Here is a 23,832-nt window from a genome sequence, read left to right as displayed (position 1 = left end):
TATTGTAAGCCTTATGAAGGCAATTTTTCCATGTACTCAGAAGGTTATTAGCAATGAAAAACGAATATGTATTACCTATTGTGTACTCTATTACTATTATTACATGTTGAATTTATACACACACTTATTCGTAAACGCCTAATAACCGGTACTATTCTATAATCGACAAATCATGAAACAAAATACAAGGGATACTCATTGTCCTTCTGACCCATGACAGAAAGATGTCGAGGAGACCGATCCGAAAGAACAATAACACAGCACCACCACCGCCGCCCCCTCCAGAGATGAACCATGCGGCCTTTCAAGCGGCAGTATTGGCAACAGTAACAGCGGCGTTAGCTCACATCCAGAACGGAAACAACGGTGGTAATGGTCAAGGGACAGGAAGCTCCCATCAAGGGATGAACCAAGGGCCTATAAGGGTCTGTACCTACAAGGACTTTACCGATGCAAAACCCTGCACGTTCAATGGGACTGGAGGAGTTATCGCTTTAAAACGATGGATCGATAAGGTAGAGTCGGTGTTCGAGATATGCAAATGTCCGGAAGGGAGTAAAGTCAAGTTTGCGGCTTGCACCTTCGTCGATCAGGCATTGTCATGGTGGAACGGTTATATAGAAGCCATGACACTCCCCGTTGCAAACTCAATGTCCTAGGAAGAACTCAAAGAAATGTTAATCGCTGAGTACTGTCCCCGAGGGGAAGTATAAAAACTTGAACAAGAACTGTGGAACCTGACGGTGCATAACTCGGACATTGATGCATATATCTCAAGGTTTAACGAACTTGCGTTGTTGTGTCCTAGTATGATCACGTCCGAGGGAAAGAAAGTCGAACGATTCATCTGGGGTTGACGCCTCCTATTCAGGGCAACGTGATTCCCTTAAAACCCGAGACCTACGACAGTGCAAAGCGCTTGGCCAAGAAACTTTATGATCACGGTGATAAGAAAACTACCAAAACAAACAAGGGAGAAAGCAAGCAAGGAGGAGGAAACAAGAAGAATTGGGGAAACAAGCGAAAGGGATGGCAGGATGCAGGGTCATCCAAGAAACCACAGACGGTAGCAATCCATTCCGCTACCGCTCCAACTGCACCAACCCCAGCCGCCCCTGCCTCAACCACAACAACACTAGGAAAGTCATACGCGGGTTCCAATCCCAAATGTGACAAATGTAACTATCACCACTATGGGGCATGCAAGGATTTCCAATGCACCAACTGCAACCGAAAAGGGCATACTGTCCGATATTGCAAGATGCCTCCACAACAAAACAAGCAGCCCAATGACAACAATGTCGGGGCCAGCCGCGCATGTTATGGATGCGGGGAAACCAACCATTTCAAACGCAACTGCCCCAAGAGCAACAATAAGAACGCAGGAAGGGTCTTAACCATGGGGCAAGGAGAAGCGGTCCAAGACCCAACAGTGGTGACTGGTACGTTTCCCCTCAACAACTCTTATGTGTGCGTTTTATTTGATAGTGGTGCCGAACGAAGCTTTGTAAGCCGTAAATTCAAGAACTTATTAAATCAAAACCCACACAAATTGAACGAAACTTATACAGTCGAGATGGCCAACGGTAAAACAGAATCAACCAATGATGTCTACGTAGGGTGCACGCTAACGTTAAATAATCACTCTTTCCCGATCAGTTTGATGCATGTTAATATTAGGAGTTTTGATGTGATTGTTGGCATGGATTGGTTAAGCCTCCACCATGCTGAAATTATGTGCCACAAGAAGGTCGTTCGCCTTCACCTACCCAACAATGAAACTCTCACGGTTTATGGCGATAAACCTGGCTCAAACCTCCGACTCATTTCTTGTATCCAAGCTCAAAAGTGCCTGCATAAGAAGAATCATGCATTTCTTTCCCATGTTATGGATAAAACAAAGGAGGAGAAAAGCATCAATGATATTCCCGAAGTATGCGACTTTCCCAACGTATTTCCTGAGGAATTACCTAGAATACCTCCCAAGCGCCAGGTCGAGTTCCAAATCGATCTTGTACCTGGAGCCACCCCAATCGCCAAATCCCCCTACCGATTAGCCCCTACCAAGATGCAAGTGAGCTTCTCGACAAAGGATTCATCAGACCAAGCTTTTCACCTTGGGGAGCTCCGGTTCTGTTTGTCAAGAAGAAAGACGGATCTTTCAGAATGTGTATAGATTATCGAGAATTAAATAAGCTCACCGTCAAGAATCGATACCCACTCCCTTGAATCGATGATCTATTCGATCAACTCCAAGGAGTCAGTTACTTTTCTAAAATAGATCTGAGATCCGGATACCATCAGCTAAGAGTCCGAGAGGAGGATATCCCAAAGACCGCTTTTCGAACCCGTTACGAACACTTCGAGTTCGTAGTCATGCCATTCGGCCTCACCAATGCGCCAGCAGCCTTTATGGATTTGATGAATAGATAACTTTGTGATTGTTTTCATCGATGATATACTTGTTTACTCTAAGAGCGGGGAAGAACACAGTCAACATTTACAACAAATTTTGGGAACATTGAGAACGGAAAATCTTTATGCAAAGTTCTCAAAATGCGAATTCTGGATTCGCAGAGTGGAATTTTTGGGTCACATAGTCAGCAAAGAGGGAATACATGTGGACCCTACCAAGATCAAAGCTATTGAAGGCTGGACAACCCCAAGAACCCCAACCGAAATCTGACAATTCTTAGGCCTCACCGGATATTACCGAAGATTCATCCCGAATTTCTCCAGAATCGCCAAGCCCCTCACCACTCTCACCCAGAAGAGTGTGCCTTTCTAATAGACCGACAAACAAGAAGCTGCTTTCTAAACCTTGAAACAAGCCCTCTGCAGTGCTCCAGTGTTGTCATTGCCAGAAGGAACAAAGGACTTCATGGTATACTGTGATACTTCTAACCAAGGGTTAGGTTACGTTCTCATGCAGCAAGGAAAGGTGATAGCATACGCCTCAAGGCAACTAAAGACCCACGAAGTAAACTACACCACCCACGACCTCGAGTTGGGAGCTGTGGTCTTCGCTTTGAAGATTTGGAGGCACTACCTATATGGTACAAAGTACACTATTTTCATAGATCACAAGAGCCTCCAGCATATCCTGAATCAAAAAGAATTGAACATGAGGAAACGAAGATGGGTCGAACTGCTAAACGACTACGAGTACGAAATTAAGTACCATCCAGGCAAAGCAAACGTAGTAGTCGATGCCTTAAGTCGAAAGGAATACTCGGGTCGTCGAGTAAAGACATTGACAATGACCATCCATTCTCATCTATCCTCTCAAATCAAAGAAGCCCAGCAGGAAGCCTTGAAACCGGGAAATGTCACCAATGAGGCATAGCGAGGAATGGAAAAGAATCTGGCGGTCAAAGAAGATGGAGCCTATTACCTTATGGAACGAATTTGGACACCGAAATTCGGCGGATTTCGGGACGTGATAATGAATGAGGCTCACAAGACGAAATACTCGATCCATCCGGGTTCCGACAATATGTACTTGGATATCAAGCAACATTATTGGTGGCCAAATATGAAAGCAGAAATTGCTACTTACGTTGGCAAGTGTCTCACTTGTGCCAAGGTTAAAGTGGAATATCAAAAGCCCTCATGCCTACTTCAGTAACCCGAAATACCCGAGTGGAATGGGAGAGGATAACAATGGATTTTATAACCAAGTTACCTAAGACGGCAGACGGTCTGGATGCTATCTAGGTGATCGTTGACCGACTGACAAAATCCGCCCATTTCCTACCAATAAAGGAGACATATAAGATGGAAATACTAACGCGAATATACCTAAAGGAGGTGGTAAAACTTCACAGAGTCCCCATATCTATCATCTCGGATCGGGACAGTAGATTCACCTCTCGTTTTTGGCAGTCGCTCCAGTAAGCATTGGGAACCCGATTAGATATGAGCACTGCCTACCACCCCCAGACAGATGGCCAAAGTGAGCAGACAATTCAGACTCTAGAGGACATGCTCCGAGCATGTGTAATAGATTTTGGCAGAGCCTAGGATACCCACTTACCCCTAGTTGAATTTTCATACAACAACAGCTACCACACGAGCATAGGAGTCGCCCCCTTTGAGGCCTTGTATGGTCGGAAGTGCGGATCGCCCCTTTGTTGGGCCGAAGTGGGTGACACCCAACTGGAAAGAGGACGATTACCGGATAGCACTCTCACAGGACCTGAGATCATCCGAGAAACAACCGAGAAAATCACCCAAATCAGATCCCGACTCCAAGCGTCCAGGGATAGACAGAAAAGTTACGCAGACAAAAGACGAAAGTCGTTGGAGTTCCAGGTGGGAGATCATGTGTTACTAAAAGTCTCTCCCTGGAAAGGGACGATCTGCTTCCGGAAGCGAGGCAAGTTAAACTCGCGATATATCGGACCATTCGAGATTCTTGCCCGAATTGGTCCAGTTGCCTATAGGCTGCAGCTACCCTCCGAGCTCAACAACGTGCATCCCGTGTTCCACCTATCCAATTTGAAGAAGTGCCTATCGGATGAAACCCTTGTGATTCCTCTAGAAGAGATCAGGATAAACGAGAACCTTTTATTCATTGAAGAACCACTCGAAATCATGGATAGAGAAGTGAGGCGTACTAAGCAAAGTCGCATCCGAAACGTAGAAGTTCGTTGGAGTGCCAAACGTGGGCCCGAGTTCACTTGGGAACGCGAAGATCAAATGATACAGAAGTATCCCCACCTATTCACGAACCCTTGAAGGCTACTTCAAAGCAAAATTTCGGGACGAAATTCCCTAAAGCGGGGGATGATGTGACAACCGGCAAACTTCTGGTCAAAGTTAAAGTCAAGTCAAAGGTCAACAGACCATCTGGTCAACTCAACTAGTGCTTATATGTTAGGAGATTCTTTATGTTTCCTAATGTTCAACTAAAATTCCTAATAAAAAGTAACACTTGATAGTCTCAAAAGTTCAAAATTTAAAACCCTAATTTGATTTAAGGAAGTAACAGCTCTATAAAGCACTATTGAGTGCCCTTCGGGGGTGTATAACACTCAAAATAGAATGTATCTAAGTCTAAGGACCTTGTACTACGAAGAAAAACACTAATAAAGGCTCCCGGCCAAGTCTCTCCCACTATATCTCTCTCTCCCAAATCTCTCCAAGAAAATGAAGTCTTTTCCTAAATCTCTCCAAGAAAAAGAAGTCTTTTCTCAAATCTCTCCAAGAATATCAAATCTCTCCGAAATCTCTCCAAGTATGTGAAATCTCTCTAAGTATGTGAAATCTCTCCCAAATCTCTCCAAGTATGTGAAATCTCTCCCAAATCTCTCCAAGTACGAGAAATCTCTCCCAAATCTCCCTACGTACCTTCCTCAGTTGAAAACAACCCAAAACCGGAGGAGAGAACCCAAAAGGACCCTCTTGGTCCGGAACCCTCTTGGTCCTGAACCTCTCGTCCGGAACCCTCTTGGTCCGGAATCCTCTTAGGCCGGAACCCCTCCCTACTTCGCATACTTCTGATGAAATCCGGAATGCTTCTGTATGCTTCGGACCTCCTTATTGCTTCGGAAGGAGTAAGCTCCGGAAGGAATCGCTTAAGCCTAGCTTCGGAAGCACCTACCCAATCTCGCACTTCGGTCCGGACCTCCTGACTCCGCCTGCCGACTCTGGAACAGAAGAGAATGCTTCGGAACTTCGCTTGATGACTCTGGAAGTTGTTATATGGCTTCGGAAATCCCCTTCTTTGCTCCGGAAATTGAAGAATGACTCCGAAAAGGGTGAGTTTGACTTCGGACCCTCGTAGGAACCACACGCCACTCCGGATTTTCATCATTTTCGGACTTTTTCACCATTTTAAGGTATTTTGAGGTCGGGAATCGCACCAAACACATATTTTTCATGTCCTAAACCCCTGAAACTCCTATTTTATGCCAAAATTAAACATTTTAAATATATTTATATAAAATAAAAACCAAATATTTTGAGAGGATCCTAAGAAGATAAAGGGGTTTGACCTTGTGATGTGATGCTCAATCCTCCATTTTCCCATGCAAATCCCAGTTAAACACACATTACCCTTAGGAAATAATCCCTACCCACCAGATTTCCATACAAATGTCAAGTCATTTCCTATCCTTCCCCTTTAGATACGTAAATCTCTTTTCCTCCTCCATCCCACTTCCCACTTTCTCAACAGTAAACTCCCAGGAATTCTCTCAAACTCCTTCAAGACTCAAGCTTCATTCCTTCAAGGAAAATTTCCAGAATCTTTGGTAAGTGTTTATCCTCCTTGAATAGTGATTTTTCCTCACCATTCCTAAGATTTCACTATACTTACACCTAAATTTATTCTTAGAATTTTTTTGAAGTTCAAAGAACACTTCCAAGTGCTGGAACTTGGAAACTCCTTACACTTCTTCAAATCACCCAACGAGCTAAACCAAGGTGAGCTTCATACCCCACCCTTTTTCCTTAGTTTTTATTGATTTTGGGGGAGAGTACAAGTCACCTCTTGTTCTAAATTCTTGAATGTGTGTGAATATGTGTGTTGAAATATTTTCATTTTTATATATACAACTCTCTGTGAACGTAAGTTCTCACAGAACCCATGAAATAAATAATATTTTAATCATTATATGAGTAACACAATTTACAAAAGGAACCTCCCAAGTTTTTGGGAGTGTTTAACATGCACCCTTGTATCCATGCTCTTCATAATTAGAGATAAAAGTTGTTGAAATAGTCCTTGAAAGGTTGACACTAAGTTTAGAAATTCCAAATTTGAACTTGGTGTTCCACAAATGACTATTTACAAACTGTTCAGGGGTTATTTATAAAAATTGGATATAAGAAATTTCACGTAGAATATATGCAAATAGAACCTTTATGACATGAAATTTTGCATGTCATAAAGCTACTGTCATAATTTCACAGAAGTCATAAGTTTTACACAAATCATAACTTGACATTTTCCCGGTTAATGTCAGTAATATATAGAGAGGAGAGCCATTTTAGCCGACATCGCTAATATTGAATTGATTTGATAAATATTTAGAGCAAATCATTTTCAATAAATGAAACGAAACGGAATATCTAGTCAACAAGTACAACTAGAATTAATTATTTGGTAAATAATGAATTTCAACGCTTTACGTGAAACTACTAGTATTCTAGTCAGACGAAATCTTCACAATACATATATTATATACAATATTCTACACCCTAAGTCCTGTAAGAGTTATAACTAGAGTCTCCTGGAGGGAGAGCGGGAATTTTTGTATAGATCTATACGGGGTTGACACCCCGCACCTACGTTGTTGGCTACAGTTAGACCGGCCAGTCTAGGGTGACAAATGTCTTGAACAAAACTGACGCCTGAAGAACGTCATAACAGGCACTCTGTCATATTAGTATGGTTATAACGACTCACAATTATACAGATTTCATCTTCGGTTAAAAATCAACTATTCTGACTACCTCAATGAGGCTTTTTCGCACCCGTGTTATGTTATTACCAAAATTACTATTTTATACATCATAAAATATAGGATTTTTTGGAGAAAACGATTCGTACGATTTTGGAAAATAATGAATTAAGACACACATGCAACTATACTCGATTTGAAACAAGAATTACAACCACTTGATAAGAAAATATTGGATTTTCTGGATTTTTAAACTACCATCAAAGTTTTTCTACTCAAATGCTTATGAACTCACCAACATATTTTATGTTGACGCTTTTCAAACGACTTGTATTCTCAGGAAATCAATAAGCAGATGATGGATTGCGGACTCAAGCTTATTTTGCTGTATTTTGGGAAATTTGCTTACTGATGTTTCTTTTGTGTACACTTGAAAACATAAACATGATGTAAAACAATGTAAGCTTGTCATATTTATGTATGTTGTTTGGATTTGCTATGTTTCAATTATATGCAATTATTATGATACTACACAATGAAGTCACCTGCCTCCTGACGTTTCCGCCGTCCTGGTCTGGGGGTGTGACAGCATCACATCCATGTCATATTGACATGGTCTTCCCAACAAAATGTGGCATGCATCCATTGGAATACATGGCAAAGCACCTCATCCTAATAATATCCCATCTTCAAACACACCTGGACCTACTTAGTCACCACCACCTCATTTCCATCATCCAACCAATGCAACGAATATGGGTTTGGGTGGGCGGTTGTCACCAAACCCAATTTTGACACCATTTCACTCGATGCCACATTGGTACAGCCACCCCCATTAATAATCATGCTACAACCCTTTTCTCCCACCAGGCGCTTCGTATGAAAGATCAAGTCTCGCTGATCTGAATCATCCTGACCGATCACTGAGAAATCCCCTTTTCTTTCTTGAACAATAACGTCGGCTCAACCACAACAAATCAGCAAACAGCCTCGACAAGAACTCTCCTCTTTTTTTGTTTTGAACAGTAACAGCAACAAAAAAGATAAAAATTGACAGGAAATTTATTTTTGACAAGAACAACAACATCAAATTAACAAAACCCCGCAGGAACTTGGGCATTGATACCACAACTGATGTGTATTTGGAGCTCAAACATAACTTTTGCAGCAGAAAAAAGAACACTTGAATCAAAGACACGAACAAGTAACGAAAAAAAATAGATTTGAAGTCCAAACTAGACCTATAGATTGAAACTTCGGTGAAAACAAACCAATACCTATTAGTTTGAGTTCGAGATCAAAATCAGGAGGTGTGTCCCAACCAAGATCAAAGTTTGAATCATACGCAACAATTCGAATGAACACAAGGTCAAACTTTTTATATTTCAATCAACTATCTCCTTACAAATGATAGAACTTGACTTTAATAGCCTTATAAAAGATAACGGAAAAATAAATCAATAGACACCTAAATATTATGACATTTAATGGCTTATTTAACACGCTAAAGATTCATTAATAGAACTAAAGAAAAACTGTTTCAACATTGAAATTGACTTTTCAACTCCCGAGGCGTGACCTTTCCGAGGTGACTCTTAGAATTTCGAGACTTCGTGTTCGCATCCTAACTCCCCGGACTGGAAGTCGCTTTTGCATCCAAGTTTCGCTTCGCATCCAACTCCTCTTCGCTACAAACCACAAGTGATTGCGAACGGCATCGCAACAAACATCAAATGAATGCAATCGGGTGCGATTGATCGCAACCAGTCGCAACGGATTGCAACCACCAACAGTGAAACTTGGTTTGAAACCATCCCATTCGCAATGAGTCAAATGGTTCGACTCAAATATGCTCTGATTGCTTGGACCCATTCGCAACGTCTCACATCCAACCACTAGTCGCATTCTTTCGCCTTTAATTGCAATCATTTTACGACTTTCGCAACTAAAAGCAATGGGAACCGGTCACAATTTACTATTGTAACCACTTGAGGTCGGTTTGGAACTTGAACTTGGCAAATCGCAATCCACACACATATCAATAACAAGTATGGGTATAATGGGAATCACTTTCCTCGAGCTTCAGTTGATTGTACGCATTGCATCTTCTTTTTCTCTTTTTAAGTTTATTCTCTTTCAAAATTGTTATAAAAATTCCTTAGATCCTTAGTTTGAGTTTGGAATCACACGAATGTTCATCCAAATCCCTCAAACCAAGGCTCGTAAAGTCCCATTTTTCCAAACCAAATTTTTTTAAAGATGACATTTCATTAAAGCATTCATTCACGATAGACAAAATCATTCTTTGATAACCTAAGTTCCAAAAACCCAAATCAGAGTATATAAAATAAACATTTGGTAATCTCAAATCCTAATGTCAACACGTGTGTACAATCAAGCCAATCTCTTCCTACGATCCGATGAAATACATGAAAACATTTAAATCAACAACTGTAATTTAAGGCTTAGTAAGTTCCCCAAAATACCACATACAACATAGAACAACATGTCTATTTCAACCAACAGGTTTGTTTCAACTGACAAGCCTATTTCTGTCGACATGTCTATTTCAACCAACGGGTCTATTTCAACGGACAGGTTTGTTTCAACCGACATGCCTATTTTAGCCAATAGTTCTGTGTCAACCAACATTTCTATTACAACTGACGGGTCTGTTTCGACTAACAGACCTATTTTAGCCAACATAACATGCAAGCAGACAAGCAATAACGTACGAGTCTACTTAAGCAACAAGCATGTCATAGCATCTATGTCATACACAATACAATGAAAAAACTCACCTAAAACAACAAACACAGAACAAAACCACTAAAGTGGCTAAGACAAACTCCATCTCTAAACACCTACATCCCATACCAAAACTCTACTTAGACCACGCCCAGATATACATATTGTACTTTATTTATACTTGAAGAACACAAAATATGATATATTTAAAAGAAAGATGGTGAATAAAATTCTGATTTCAAAGGTCAAACACGAAATAAATAAAGCTCTTCGATTTGTGGATTTTTGGGACAAAATCGAGTATCAAGGTGTTGTTTTTTTGTTCTAGGCACCAACACAAGACTAAATGAGTTAAGAGTGTCAAGTATTAGTCCTGGCAACTTGCTGATCTGGAACAGATTCAAGAGCTTGAAAACTAACTGCATTAGTTTAATACATAAAGACTCCATAAACACGCAAAAATGAAACTTTGAGAGCATTTCGGGATGGTCATTCTTTTTTTCAGAAGCACAGTCTTGTTCTCAAATGGACTAGGAACGACCTTAACCATGGTTAGAACCAGCTAAGCTCGACAGAAAATATTCTAGAACACAAAATCCTGCTATTCTCGATATTTCAGCGATTTAAAATCGAGTTTTGTACATCCAAAAGAATAAAACGCAACTTGCATCGTTGTATGAGGATGAAGACATGCAAGTTTGAGCTTTGGCATCTTTGGTCCCTGGGGTTTGGCATATTGGCAGATTCAACCCCACCAACAAATTATTTAACATTGCTGGTTTCTAAAATGTGCACAAACCCCCGAATATATATATATATATATATATATATATATATATATATATATATATATATATATATATATATATATATATATATATATATATATATAAAGAATTCTGTACGGGTAGAGACACAGATGTTACATTTGTGGTGGTTGATGTTATAATGTTACAAAAAAGCCTTGTCCATTTCAACTATTAGTAGCTTAAATAGTTTAGGTTCTCCCAAAGAGCATCTTAACAACACAATTTCAACACTAAGCATTCGAAATGGAGATGCTTATACTTGACCAAAAAGAATCCTCATTTAAGATCCATAACTAGGTTAATCAACTCTAAGGAACGTGACTTTCTTGTTACTATATTATCAAAGAATAAAACATCTCTATTAAGATTCCAATGTTGAACGTTTTTTTGGTATGCTTTGCACTGATGTTATATCTCAACTTCCTGGCCTTGATGCTTCCCAGAGGCGATGCTCAATACCTAATTTTCTTAGCTCCATCAACCCTTGCTCAACTGCACAGTAATCATACAAAGGGTTAAATGCAAGAAATAGCAATATACTTTTGTGTATTATGGCCTCCTGGTTTCGTTTCTTTCTATTAGAGCATTGTATTTAGGAGAATTTTGTTATTAAGGCATTGTACTTTGGAAAATCTACCCAGTGTAGTGAAGTGCATTTTGTATTTACTATTTAGAGATCATTGCTAGAAGTGGGTATATTTTTCAAAGTAATGCTATTTTTTGCATTTAACAACCCTGTCCCTGATATAAATGATTATTTGGTTACCATCAACCGCATCATGTGAGGTGGGCGAATGTGCACTGCGGCTAATCCAAAATTGAAGCCGTGACTTAGCGGTTTCCTCCTCAATACCATGGCCTTTGGCTCTACTCCAAAAATATGTAAGCCATGCCTGTAAAAAGGGTCAACAACGTCTTTCTTTCTGTATACATATGATATGATTGTTTGAATGTTTGTTATATATAATAGATTGGAGATTATCCAAATGCTGAGATAGTGTAAATAGCATATTTAATTTCAGTGACTGGAATCCCAGAGACATTAATGGAGGCAGACAAACAGGCTTAGTTACCTCTTTGAAGAGAACATCTTCAGACTCCTCTGGGCTCAGTTCTGCAAGAAACATAACACAACACATTTCTAGGTCTAGAGTAAAACATAAATTATTTACTATATAGAATAAGTAAATTTATATTTTTTTAGTGTAACCTAACCTTGGGTTCTTAGTTAATAATAATAATAATAATAATATCCATCCAGTTTGTTTTCGTATAACTTACCAAATGCCTCCATAAACTTTGGGTCGCCAGAAGACTTGGCATCTGCATAAAAATATATACAGCAGAAAATGTGAAAGAGGAATTACATCTTGAACACAAGTTTTACATGAAATACCTGATATAGACATAGTGAGGCGAGCAGAGTTTAGACGGCGCAGTTGGGCCAGTGCAAGCACAATGCCATCTTCAACCTATGCATGTTATTCTTATTCTTAACTCTTAAGTTATGTATGTGAATCACATCAATATATATATATATATATATATAAATAGGGAAAGTAGGAAAAGCAATAGAAAACCAACCTTCAAGCAAGAAAGCTCCTTCAAACCCATTTCAACAGAGAGCATACTCTCAATATTCCCTTCGCTTGTTAAATCATTCAAGTCCCCGACAACCTTACTCCTCCTTTCCAGATTCTCGTCGCCTGTTCAATCCATCCAACTTATTTAATAACGTTTTTTTTTATTATTTCTTGTAAATATGTAGAATGGGGTTTATTTTGGTCTCTTGTAATTTTAAAAAAAAAAAAAAAAAGCCTGGAACTGAATGCCTTTCTTCCTTTGCACACATGGCTATATATATAGATATTAAAGGATGAGTGGAGTTACATGCCTTTTTCCCAGCATTCTTCCTTTGCCTTTTGGCCAGCTGAAACCACAACTTCAAAGGGAAGAGGTGCCAAAGATGACCAATACTCATGCTTAGACACCGCAATATCACCACAAATGCCTACAAACCAACCAAATGAATCCCATAGATTAGGCTTTAGGCATAAACAGTAACAAACTGGTTCTGCTTGCTTGTACTACCAATAGTAATATCATACCATGTCGCACAGCTAAACCCCAGTAGCGTGCAAGCCAGCACCGCTTAAGTACTACTTCCTCCTGCAATAAAGCAATAAGCAATATCAATATCAATATGATTATGTTATATTATGTGTTGGAAAATAATAGCATAGAAATCCAATTCCACACACATATTACATATTACATACCATCTCACTCTGACTCAAAACCATCCTTTGTGTCATGGACTGAAGTGCTTTAACTTCAGACTCAATTCCCTCAAGTTGTTCCACAACACCTGCACCCTCATCTTTTGCTTTCTGTTTCATGTTAATAGAATACATTACGTACTATATCCTCCCAAAAACCATCCATCCATCTTACCACATCAACTTCCCACATTTTCCAAATAATTTGGTTGTTATCTCACTTTTATTTATAACACCAATATATGTATGCTTCAATTTCAAAAATGGGCATGGAACTTTGCAATTACACATTTACACCAAATCAAAGGAAAAACATTCGCCAACTAACCTAATTTTCAAATGAAAAGTAAAATACAAGAATGCATTCTGCATTGTGCATAATATTAATGAAGATATTCTGACAATCAGTGAAGCTCATGAATTTCTAACACCTCAAAGAACTTATACATCGATACGAACTTTTAGTCGTTTTTTTAAATAAAAATAAATGCTTTACAAATTAGGGTCCCTGACAGAGTACCTCCTAGCAGCTTTTGCAACATTGCATAGCTATTGGGAAATCTCAAGGTTGCAAGTATATATGTGTCTAGGTTCACCATTTGGACCAAAGGCAAAGGTGAGCGCGTGAGACAATGATTTTTGAAAGAGAAATATCAAAATGGTTATTTTCTGTTTCCTATGAAAGTACAATGATAAAGTTTATGATGAAAAATAATGTAATGATTAAGCATGAAAGATAACGTAATGATATAAGCATATGAGTCTACTCTACGTGTCAAAATTCAAACAAGTAGGTTTTATGCATCGTCATGTGTCACATATAGTTTCAAACATGGAATGGGATTTAGAAAAGGGGCATTTTATTGCTAAGGATAGGAAGCATGTATTTTATGTTGAAAAGAAAGCATGATTTATTATTATTGCATAACATGTCATGAGCTTATGGTCCAATCCACCGGACAATGTACCTGTGGCTGTTACAACACACACACACACACACACAGTGACACTCTATATAAGGTGTTTGTTATGAGTGTGCATGAAGTGAACAAGTCAATCACAGTATGGTAAGTATGTAGCATCAGTCAAGAATTGATCACTAGCATTGATTAGTTCATCCAAATAAGTGGACATAAACTGTAGGATGCTTCTAGTTCTAAGAAAAGAATACTTCACTCTTGGGTGTTGTAAGATGTGTTAAGAATGTTAGCTGCTTAAGATTAAGTAAATCTGTCATTACTGAATCTGTATGCCTTATTGCTAAGCATCAAGCTCACACATAAAATCTAAATAATGCAAATGGGTAAGTCCTTCCTTAAAAGTCACAAACATTGTTAATAAAGAACCATGGCATATTCTAATTCTAACATAAGTAAGCTGCTTCCATATGGAAAGGATTGGAGGACAAATTTTCCAGAGTTTTTCAATTGGGTGAAGGTTCAAGTTAGTCATGGAGACAACATAGATGGGAATTGAAGCTTAAGACAAGCAAGCATTCAAACAGTGAGTTAGACTTAGAATGGAGGGAAATGATGGCTTGTACTTAAGCTGCTTCTGAAGATATTTATCTTGGTAAAACCTATTTCTGGTGAGAATATATAGAGGTCAAAGTCTTTTTTATGTAACATAATTACTTCAAACATCTCAAGTGTTTGAACTTATTTCCCACATAAAAGCTAATGTTTAAATTTATAATCCATGACCTTAGATTGTCACAGAACTTGTTAACATTCAAGGACAAAAGATAATTTGATCCACCCACCTTAACTTGAGAGCGAAGGGATACAACTTGTTCGTTAACTCCATCTTTAGCTTTTTTGGCCTCTTTCAGTGCATCCTGTCAATGATGTACAAGTAAATCAATGGTGAGAAGTAACTTCAAGAACATAAATATATATATATATATATATATATATATATATATATATATATATATATATATTATCAACTGTCTGAAGGCCAGTAACTTAAAGAACATTAAAAAAAAAAAAAAAAAAAAAAAAAAAAAAAAAAAAAATCATTCAACAGATATAGCAACCTCTCTTTGGCGCAATGCAGCTTCCTTCCTAAAAACATACACATTGAAATTGCATAGATCAGCGTTGTGAGAAGGCAGCAATAAAGAGAATACAATGACACTAATGCATTTGGTAGGATATTATTAACCTGCTTAACAGTTTCGCTTCCAAAGATATTCCTTCACCAAGAGCAGCCACCTAAATGATACGTTGAAAGATTAAGAATGATAACTAGCAAGAAAAAACTAATAGCTAGTGAAGTGAATAAAAGGAGGGGCTCAGATTTAAAAATACCAAGTCCAATTAGGGATATGAGTGTCATAACTCTTGACGTTCAAAATTGTGAAACAATTAGATTAGAGCATATTTATTATTTCAGTGGGAATGGGAAGTATGTATGTAACCTTTTAGATCCCAATATATGAATATGACAGACACAAAATAAGAAGAATATGGGTGAGCACCTGCTTCTCAAGCTCCTTAACCCTCATCTCTGCATCCTGACAACTTTCTTCAGCAAACCTGAGCTGCACAATATAAATTGAACAATGAAGACCAGATATATAAACAAAGAATACCACAATTAGAACCCACCTTCTCAAGGACATTGTCATTCTCTTCTTGTAGCATATCAAGCTGCATGAAATAGCACAAGTTAACAAATTGTACATCACTGAAGCTGAAACTGAAGGAAACAAGAAAAGTTTGTTACAACATAATTACTTCATCACGAAGTGCAGAAGCTTCTCGCCTGTCTCCTGCATTTTTCAAGTTAATTTCTCCTATTTCCAACTGAAATCTGCAATTCAACAAACAAATCATGGGCTAGATTAGCAATCATGACAGACTTGGACTTGAGTTGCTTCTGTTTTACCTTTTGTCTTTTTGTTTGTTGGTTGGAGGATCAATAGGAGGTATAGCTATCGGGGTCCTCAAAGATGTTTTGCTTGATGGCAGCATGCTATTTGTTTTTGATGGCCTTCCGGTCAATGTTATTGGTGCCTGGCTTTCCTCAACAATGCTCCTACCTACTAGCTAACCAAAACAATGCAAACCTAGCATTTAGCTTGCTTGGCTATAACGAAAATTTACAAAAACTATAATAAGCAGCTTATCCATCAAGGACAGTTTTAGGAAAACGTGATTTTACCATTCAACGGATCAAGGAAAGGTTTTTGTCATAAAGATATACAATGTCACATCAGGTTAAACCTTTGGGTTGAAACCATGAATGTTGCAACTTGCAACTTAATAGCAGTTAGGATAAGTCCATCCTCTTAAATATTCACTCATTACTCTAAAACAGTTAGAAATTTTTATTTGAGGTGGCACGACCTCTAGGCAAAGTTTATAATATCTTTATCCTAAAACTGTCTCTACAACGGTCTTAAGAGTACAATCTCAACCCCGTTACTATCTCTATCTTATACATGGTGTTACCCATTAAAATTCAAAACTGGTGGATAAAAACATAAGAGCACTAAATCCAGGTTAGGTTAGCATATCACTAAACGATTCTATGTGGTTTCAGGTCAACGTCTTTGGTAGTAGCTCTGACCAAAGAAGTCTCTCTTTAGTCCTTGTATGCTTGTTGAGTGGATGAGTTTCCACATGACTTGGTAAAAACAACATTTATGGTCCATTTCCTATGAGTTGTCTCACGTGGTTGTTGCATCTTGACACAAATATGTCACAACTTCTAAAGCAACCCTAACCCAACGTATCATACCACTTTAACTCCAGCAAAGATGGAAGGCATGAGATCTAAAGGCCTTTGTTGCATTTGTGATGAAAAATATACTTTTGGCAATCGTTGTACGGATGGCAGGATGAAAACACAAAGGAAAGTAAAGAAGAGGTTTAACCAACTGAATTTGCACACTTATCTTTGCAACGCTTAACTGAAAAAGGTAATTATCACTAGGCATGCCAGGAAAAGGGGACTACAATTATTGTTTGACATTAGTATTACCCATGATTTCATGGATGTTGACTTGGCTAAGAAACTTGGGTGCAAAATATCAAAAAAGGGTCCTATATCAATAGGAGTAATAAATGGGGACAGGGTAATATGCGATACTATGATAGAAGGATTCCAATGGAGGATGCAAGTATGCAACACTTTTCAACTGATGTGTTTCTCATTCCCTTAAGGTAATGAGATATAATATTGGATGATCCAGGGTAAATTAAATTGAGGAAGGTCCTATTTAATTTTTTAAATCACACCATTGAGTTTCAAATGCAAGGTGGAACTTTAGTATTAAGGGATGTTGGTGATCAAAAGATGAGGACAATAAACTAGTGAACAAGGCAAAATGTGTGTGTGTATGTGTATATATATATATATATATATATATATATATATATATATATAGGTTGTGAATGAAATTACAATTCTTCTCCTGAATATCTCTTTATCTCCATTTCTCAATTATGTTTTACTCATCCTAATCATCCTCATTAGCTATTCTTCTCATCAACATTTCTGATGATTGTGGTATTGGTTATCGTTGAGATTATTCATGTATCCTTAGCAACTAATTTTGCTTTAAAGACAAATATTGATGCAAATGGGTTAAAGTTTTCTTATGCATGCCTACTTGGATCCTACGGCTCACACACCCTTGGAAGTTCTAATAACTTCCAAGTAAATACTTCTCAGTATTAAATGCTTACTTCTAAAATTGAGAATCTCTTCGTAATGTAGCCTCCTCAAAGGTGTTTACGTCTCCATTTATATTTTGTTGTAAATACGACCCCTCTCGTCACTTTCTTTAGTGTCCCTTCAATCGGGTACGACAAGAAATCCTCTTTCCTCTCTAGCTCTCGTACTTTGTCATGGTACGTCCGTCTTCCTTGAGGTTCCCGAGTTCTCATGCGATTATACTTAAGTATCAAGAGGATTTAAGCTTCCAACATATTTTGAAAACCTATCTTAAAGAATTTCACAACTCTCGATTCAACAATTAGACATTATTCTTTATGTTGTATCTGTAAACCTTACTATTGTTCACATATCCAACAAATATGAATTTTAATAGCTTTGCCTCCCAACTTAGAGTAGGGATCTATCTTTTTATTACCAAACTACTTGTTCAGGAATAAATAGTGATATGTGTTCGTGTTTGATACCATTATCAAGCACAATGTCTTAATTTCTCTATGCAACATGCATTCTGCGCTTCTCTCAGGCTAAGTTGTAGTTCAGGTTGTCGACGTGTTGGCCTCTTAAAGTCCCCCTTCTTTGGTCCTAAATTCCTTTTAATTAAATCATTATGGATGCCCTATTGCTAAAACTTTGTGCCAGAACGTGATGTGCATTCCGTCTGGACCTACCCCTCTTTATCCTTATTGTTAGCCTTTTCTTCAATTTGAAGATGCTTCAAATCATCTAAGATGTAATCCTCGTACTTTTTATCACTTTTTGGAAAAATCCTTCAACGAGTGTGAGTTATGCAATAATGGCAACCACCTAGAAGATTTCTCGAAGAGATGTGGAAAGTGCTTTCAATTTGCTAATACCTATACTAAGACATAAAAAAGTCTTAGTACTTAGACACTCGGATACGTTGTCGAGGCATAAGGTCATTCAGCATCACTAATGCCTCATCCTTCTTTTGAATTCTTTGTTTTTTAATTACCGCAAGAAATCGTTGGTATAGTCAAGCATCAGTGACAACATGGGTTCCAACACGTAGAATATATTCAAGACCACCAATAAGAACTTCACCTTATCGGCCCACCTCGTATGATTTGTATCCATCAAACATGTCCAACTTACAAAGTCTTGATTCGTAATGCGAAAGTAGGTGGAAGAAGCCCTGCCTTGTAAAATTGTATCCATCAAACCTGTCATACTTGACAAAGTCTTGATTCATGATGCAAATGTTGGTGGAAGACCAACTAATTATTTATCGAACGTTTAAGATCATTGAACTTTGGTGTTGTTAGATTCAAGATAGATTATGATTCTACGCTACCATATAAATAAGAACAAAGGGTAGAAGTGGAATGTCTTTTTTACAATGATAGAAAAGTAAGTATAATACGTAATAAAACTTCTACGCTGATTCTTGATATCAAAAGAAGTAGCAAAAGAGCTCACAGATTATCTTGACCTTAATGTTTTAACGACACTCAATATGTTGTGAGTTCTCCGCAAAGGGAGATGCAGAAAAAGGGAAACAAAAATATGTGTTAACAAGCAACATAAGGCTGACAATGAGCAACATAAAATCATAAAAAAAAAAATTAAATAAAATAAAAACTGAGGATCAGAAACATAATGCAGCAGCTGAAATCAACGGTCACCAATATGATGATATATTTATACATGTAAAAAGGTATCAACAAAACCGTACCTGGATTAGAGTTTTCAGTTGAGAAACTTTGAACCCATGATTTTTTTACCTAGTCATTAGCAGCCAGCCATCATGCTTCCATGAGTTTATCTTCCTCTCCAAGTCATATGTATAGTTCACGAGAGGCTCCTCATGCATTGTTCTATGTGGACTCGCATACATCACAACTTGCAGCCATGGCCAAGGCATGCAATGGTGCTTTAGACTCTCTTCTAGACCTCCAGGTCAAAAATATTATGGTTCACGATTGAGGATCACATTGTTCACAGATATGTAGGTGCTTTCGCCTTGAGGCAGGCGTACACCTCAACTGATTTTTAAAACCATGGATACACTTAATTTTTGCTTTTCCATCTTCTTAGGCACGACCAAATCGATCAACTCAAAGGAATTTTAATCCATTTGGTTATTAAAAAAAAAAAAAAAAAGCTAGCATCCTGACTATAGTTGACGGTTAGGGAGTGCAATTCTATAATGGAAGTTTTGATTCAAATCTGGGAACACCGACACTGCCCGTGGGTCTGTCATGTTATTGGTACAGTTTACCATCTCTTTTTAATTGCCACGTGTCATGGATGTCTATGTAGTTGTTAAATGAACATGTCTTTCACTCTTTTCTATATGTGTCTGCTTCCGCACAAAATTAAGCACACACTTGTAAGTGGAAAAGGATGGCATGCAAGATGTGAATCAGTTCTCGCACATGCATAATACTAGTACTTAATATTATGTAAAGGAATCTCTCAAACCAACTGTGCTAACAAAAAGTTCTGGTAACCAATCACCAGATGGTAAAATCTACAAAAATAAAAGAGCTTTGTGGTTAAATACGTACAGCTTTACCCCCTCTTCCTACATGGCAGATATATTTCTTTACAAGGGACTCAAGCTTCTCACGTATTTATTTGGTGTGATAGTCAACAACATAGGATTTAACTCGTCTACAATCTACATAACCGTGGGTGGACACACAATCATTTCATTCTCAGATTTTGCATATGTTACAATGCACAAGGCACTTTTCTTCCAACTAAAAAGAAGTTAAGAGACTTTTGAAAGGAAGCTACATCGTATGCTTCTAGATTGTTGTCCACCTATTTCTGCTGTCATCTGGTCCAACGCAAGATTGACCAAGTAAGCATGGTTCCTTTGGGTGGCATTTCCAACATTATGATGATAAGATTCTAATTTCCATCATGTGAAAGAATATGACCAAGATAAACACCCGTCAGTCATTATTAACTTTAAGATCCCATCATTTGTTTTCCATTCCACAGCTTTGCTTTATGTTTAGAGCATAGATTGTTAAAGCTCTCTAATCGAGTCCATTTTCACACTATATTAAGAACAACTGCACCATAATATTCCTAAACGGTGTAATATAAAAATGTAGTCGATAACTCTACGACAACACAAGTCAAATTGAAGTCAAGACATAAAATTAATGTAGAATTACCGAAGGTGAACGGGATCCGGTGATCTTATTATTGCTAGTAGCAGATGGAATGGAAGGCCTGGTAGCAGTAGCAGCAGCTTTGGCAGTTGTAACTTTGTTAGCATTAACGGGAGGCCTCCTGTTTATAGAGGGGGGAGCAAATCGGAAGTCAAGATCATCGTCATCGTCGTCGTCGTCGCCGTCAATGTCAGTAGCCTGAGAAGCCATGACCTGGGCGAGACGTTGAGCTGCAGCTTTGGCAGCGACGTTTTGATTGCGCTTAATGTTCGAAATGCCAGTAGTAGAGGATGAACGGGAATGGTGATACCGTCCCGGAGACATGACCGGAGATGAAGAAACGGCGGTGGTAATGGGGGTGGCGCTAGATTCGCTGCTCCATTTGCGTGGGTAAACGGGACTTGAGGTCCGCCCCTGGTCCATTTGAGAAGTATAGTTGAGTGCAGCGCCTAGATCTCAGTTGAAGGTTTGGACTTTGGAGTTTGGAGAGAGAGAGAGAGAGAGTGGAGACGGTAGCAAGTAATTATAACATTACAGATGATACATTTGAAAATATTCCCTTCCCCATTATCCGTTGATGTTATCAACTTATCATACACTTTTTCGTTAATACCTAGTTAAATATCGTAATTTCTAAATTTATACACAAATTTTTTATTTTTTTTTTAAACTAACGTGTTTGAATTTTAATTTTAAATTTATTATATACATAATAAACTAGGTTAATACTTGTGGAAACCGTTTCCACGAATAAGAAAAAAAAACATTATTGATAATTTTAGATTATAGGACAAACCAAAGAATTATAAAAAAAATTATTAATTTATAAAGATAAAAGCAATTTTAGTTGGAGAGCATGTTACTTCATTGGGAATTAGAAACACAATTATGTGACAATGAGTAAGAGGCTGTTTGGTAGGATCTGAATTTTTAATAGCTGAAATTTTAAGAGGTCTGAATTTCTAAGAGGGTCTGAATTTTTAAGATCTGAATTTTCAAATGCTGTTTGGTTGGAACCTCTGAATTTGTTGTGCTGAATAATAAAAATGACAATTTTACCCTTCTTTATGATTTCTTTCAATTACAACATAATTTCAACCTTTTTCTTATTAAGGAATCATACTTTGAAAGCTATAAGAAGTTCTATCATTCTATTTTCAATTTTTTAATAGAAAAATACAATGCAATAATAATCTAATAACTAGAAATATAATGCTACTTCTTGTTACAATAGTCCGATCAACCAAATTTCATGCCCGTTTAATATCACCATGTGAAAACCAACCATTTTGTAACGTATAAAAAATAATTAATTGCCAGCAAGATCTTCAACTTCATGAAGTATCTTCAAATCGACCTATTATGCATTCATTACAACACATCAACCTGTTAAGCAAACCTAATGCTGATGAAATCATCAACCTGTTATACCCATTATCAAAAACAAGTCAATAAAGATTTAAAACCTATGATTTGATTATAATGATTCAGAATCAGAACAACTTTCCATTAGCAAAAATCAAAACCATTGATTCCAAAAATGCACTTGCTGATTCTAGAAAAAACCATAGCAAGTTTCATAAAAATAACAATCCTAACAACCGATGGAAAGGAACCAGTCTTCAAAATCATGTGTCAAAGGTAACAACAAATTAGGGGATACGATTTCATGTGTAGACTTCAATCCATCACACTGAAAAAATAAATACTAAAAACAGCATCACAGTAAAAAAAAACCACAAAGACCAAAAAGAGCATCACGATTTCAAGTGTAGACTTCAATCCAATACCGATTCCAGAAATGGGTTCTTAAATTAACCCTAGAAGAAAGTCGATTTTAGAGAACCATTACCTGATGTTGTTGTCGATGAGATTAACGGGGATAGAGGGCGGAGCAGGCGGTAGCGTACAGCCGTACCTGATGTTGTTATCGACGAGCTTAACGGGGATGGAGGGCGGAGCAGCGGCGGCGCAGGAAACGGCTCTAGCGGAGGCGGTGACCGGCCGGTGGCAAGAGTAGAGGCGGAGGGTTGCAGGTCGTCGGAGATGGTTAGGAGGGAAGAAGATGTTGTCTCGTGAAATAGAACAGAGGAGAGGGAATACGCTTTTGGGCAAAACGGGAAAGAGCGTGCCTTTTTTTTCAGATACAACGCCAAGTCTGAAAAATTAAGAGTTTTTTTTGAGTTTAAGAGGTAAAAAATAAGATGCTGCCAAACACCCTATATCTGAATTTTTAAGAGACTGCCTCTTAATTTCTCAATTAAGAGGTAAACAAACAGCCCCTAAGGCATTTCATAACAGCCAACTTTGCTATCTTTACTCAAAATACCAACAAACATATGTATGAATTTAAATTTACAATTAACATGCTAAAGAAATACCACCACGGTTCAGCCTCAAAAAATGTAATATATTTTAGTTTCATTCAGTTTCCAACCTAAAGTAGTGAGAGTCAACAATACAAATTTAAAAAAAAAAATCAAAATTATGATGCACCTATGGTTCATATGTACTTATAGTTGATATTTAAACCTTCGACTTCAACAACAGATGGTGCACTCCGTGCTCCATATGTATTTATTTACAAAAAATAAAAATAGAGTAATACTTAGTAATATCAATCTTATATTTTCTAAAAAGCCATTTTTTTAGAATTAGTTGCTAAATTCAAATAGGGTATATGTTTTGGGTGCCATAACAGTAAATAAAAAAGAAAAAAAAAGGAACACAAGTTGTACTATCTTCCATGTTT

At 37.8% G+C, this 23,832-nt stretch overlaps 1 protein-coding gene across 1 annotated transcript; it reads right to left on the bottom strand.

Annotated features, from left to right (window-relative positions):
- Positions 1-11,106: 11,106 nt before the first annotated feature.
- LOC111879238 (coiled-coil domain-containing protein SCD2) lies at positions 11,107-21,639 on the bottom strand. Its single transcript, XM_023875708.3, has 17 exons — positions 21,084-21,639; positions 16,138-16,298; positions 15,987-16,062; positions 15,858-15,899; positions 15,728-15,790; positions 15,412-15,461; positions 15,284-15,311; positions 15,008-15,082; positions 13,246-13,356; positions 13,075-13,135; positions 12,861-12,977; positions 12,551-12,672; positions 12,363-12,438; positions 12,248-12,289; positions 12,040-12,080; positions 11,733-11,859; positions 11,107-11,458 (listed from the first exon to the last, which is right to left on the bottom strand). Exons 1-17 carry the CDS (start codon positions 21,501-21,503, stop codon positions 11,382-11,384), a joined length of 1,689 nt encoding a protein of 562 aa, XP_023731476.1. The 5' UTR covers positions 21,504-21,639; the 3' UTR covers positions 11,107-11,381.
- Between the last annotated feature and the right edge of the window lie 2,193 nt (positions 21,640-23,832).

Source organism: Lactuca sativa, chromosome 8, assembly GCF_002870075.4.
Source record: "Lactuca sativa cultivar Salinas chromosome 8, Lsat_Salinas_v11, whole genome shotgun sequence".
Classification (NCBI taxonomy): Eukaryota; Viridiplantae; Streptophyta; class Magnoliopsida; order Asterales; family Asteraceae; genus Lactuca; species Lactuca sativa.
This window is presented reverse-complemented; position numbering and strand designations above follow the sequence as displayed.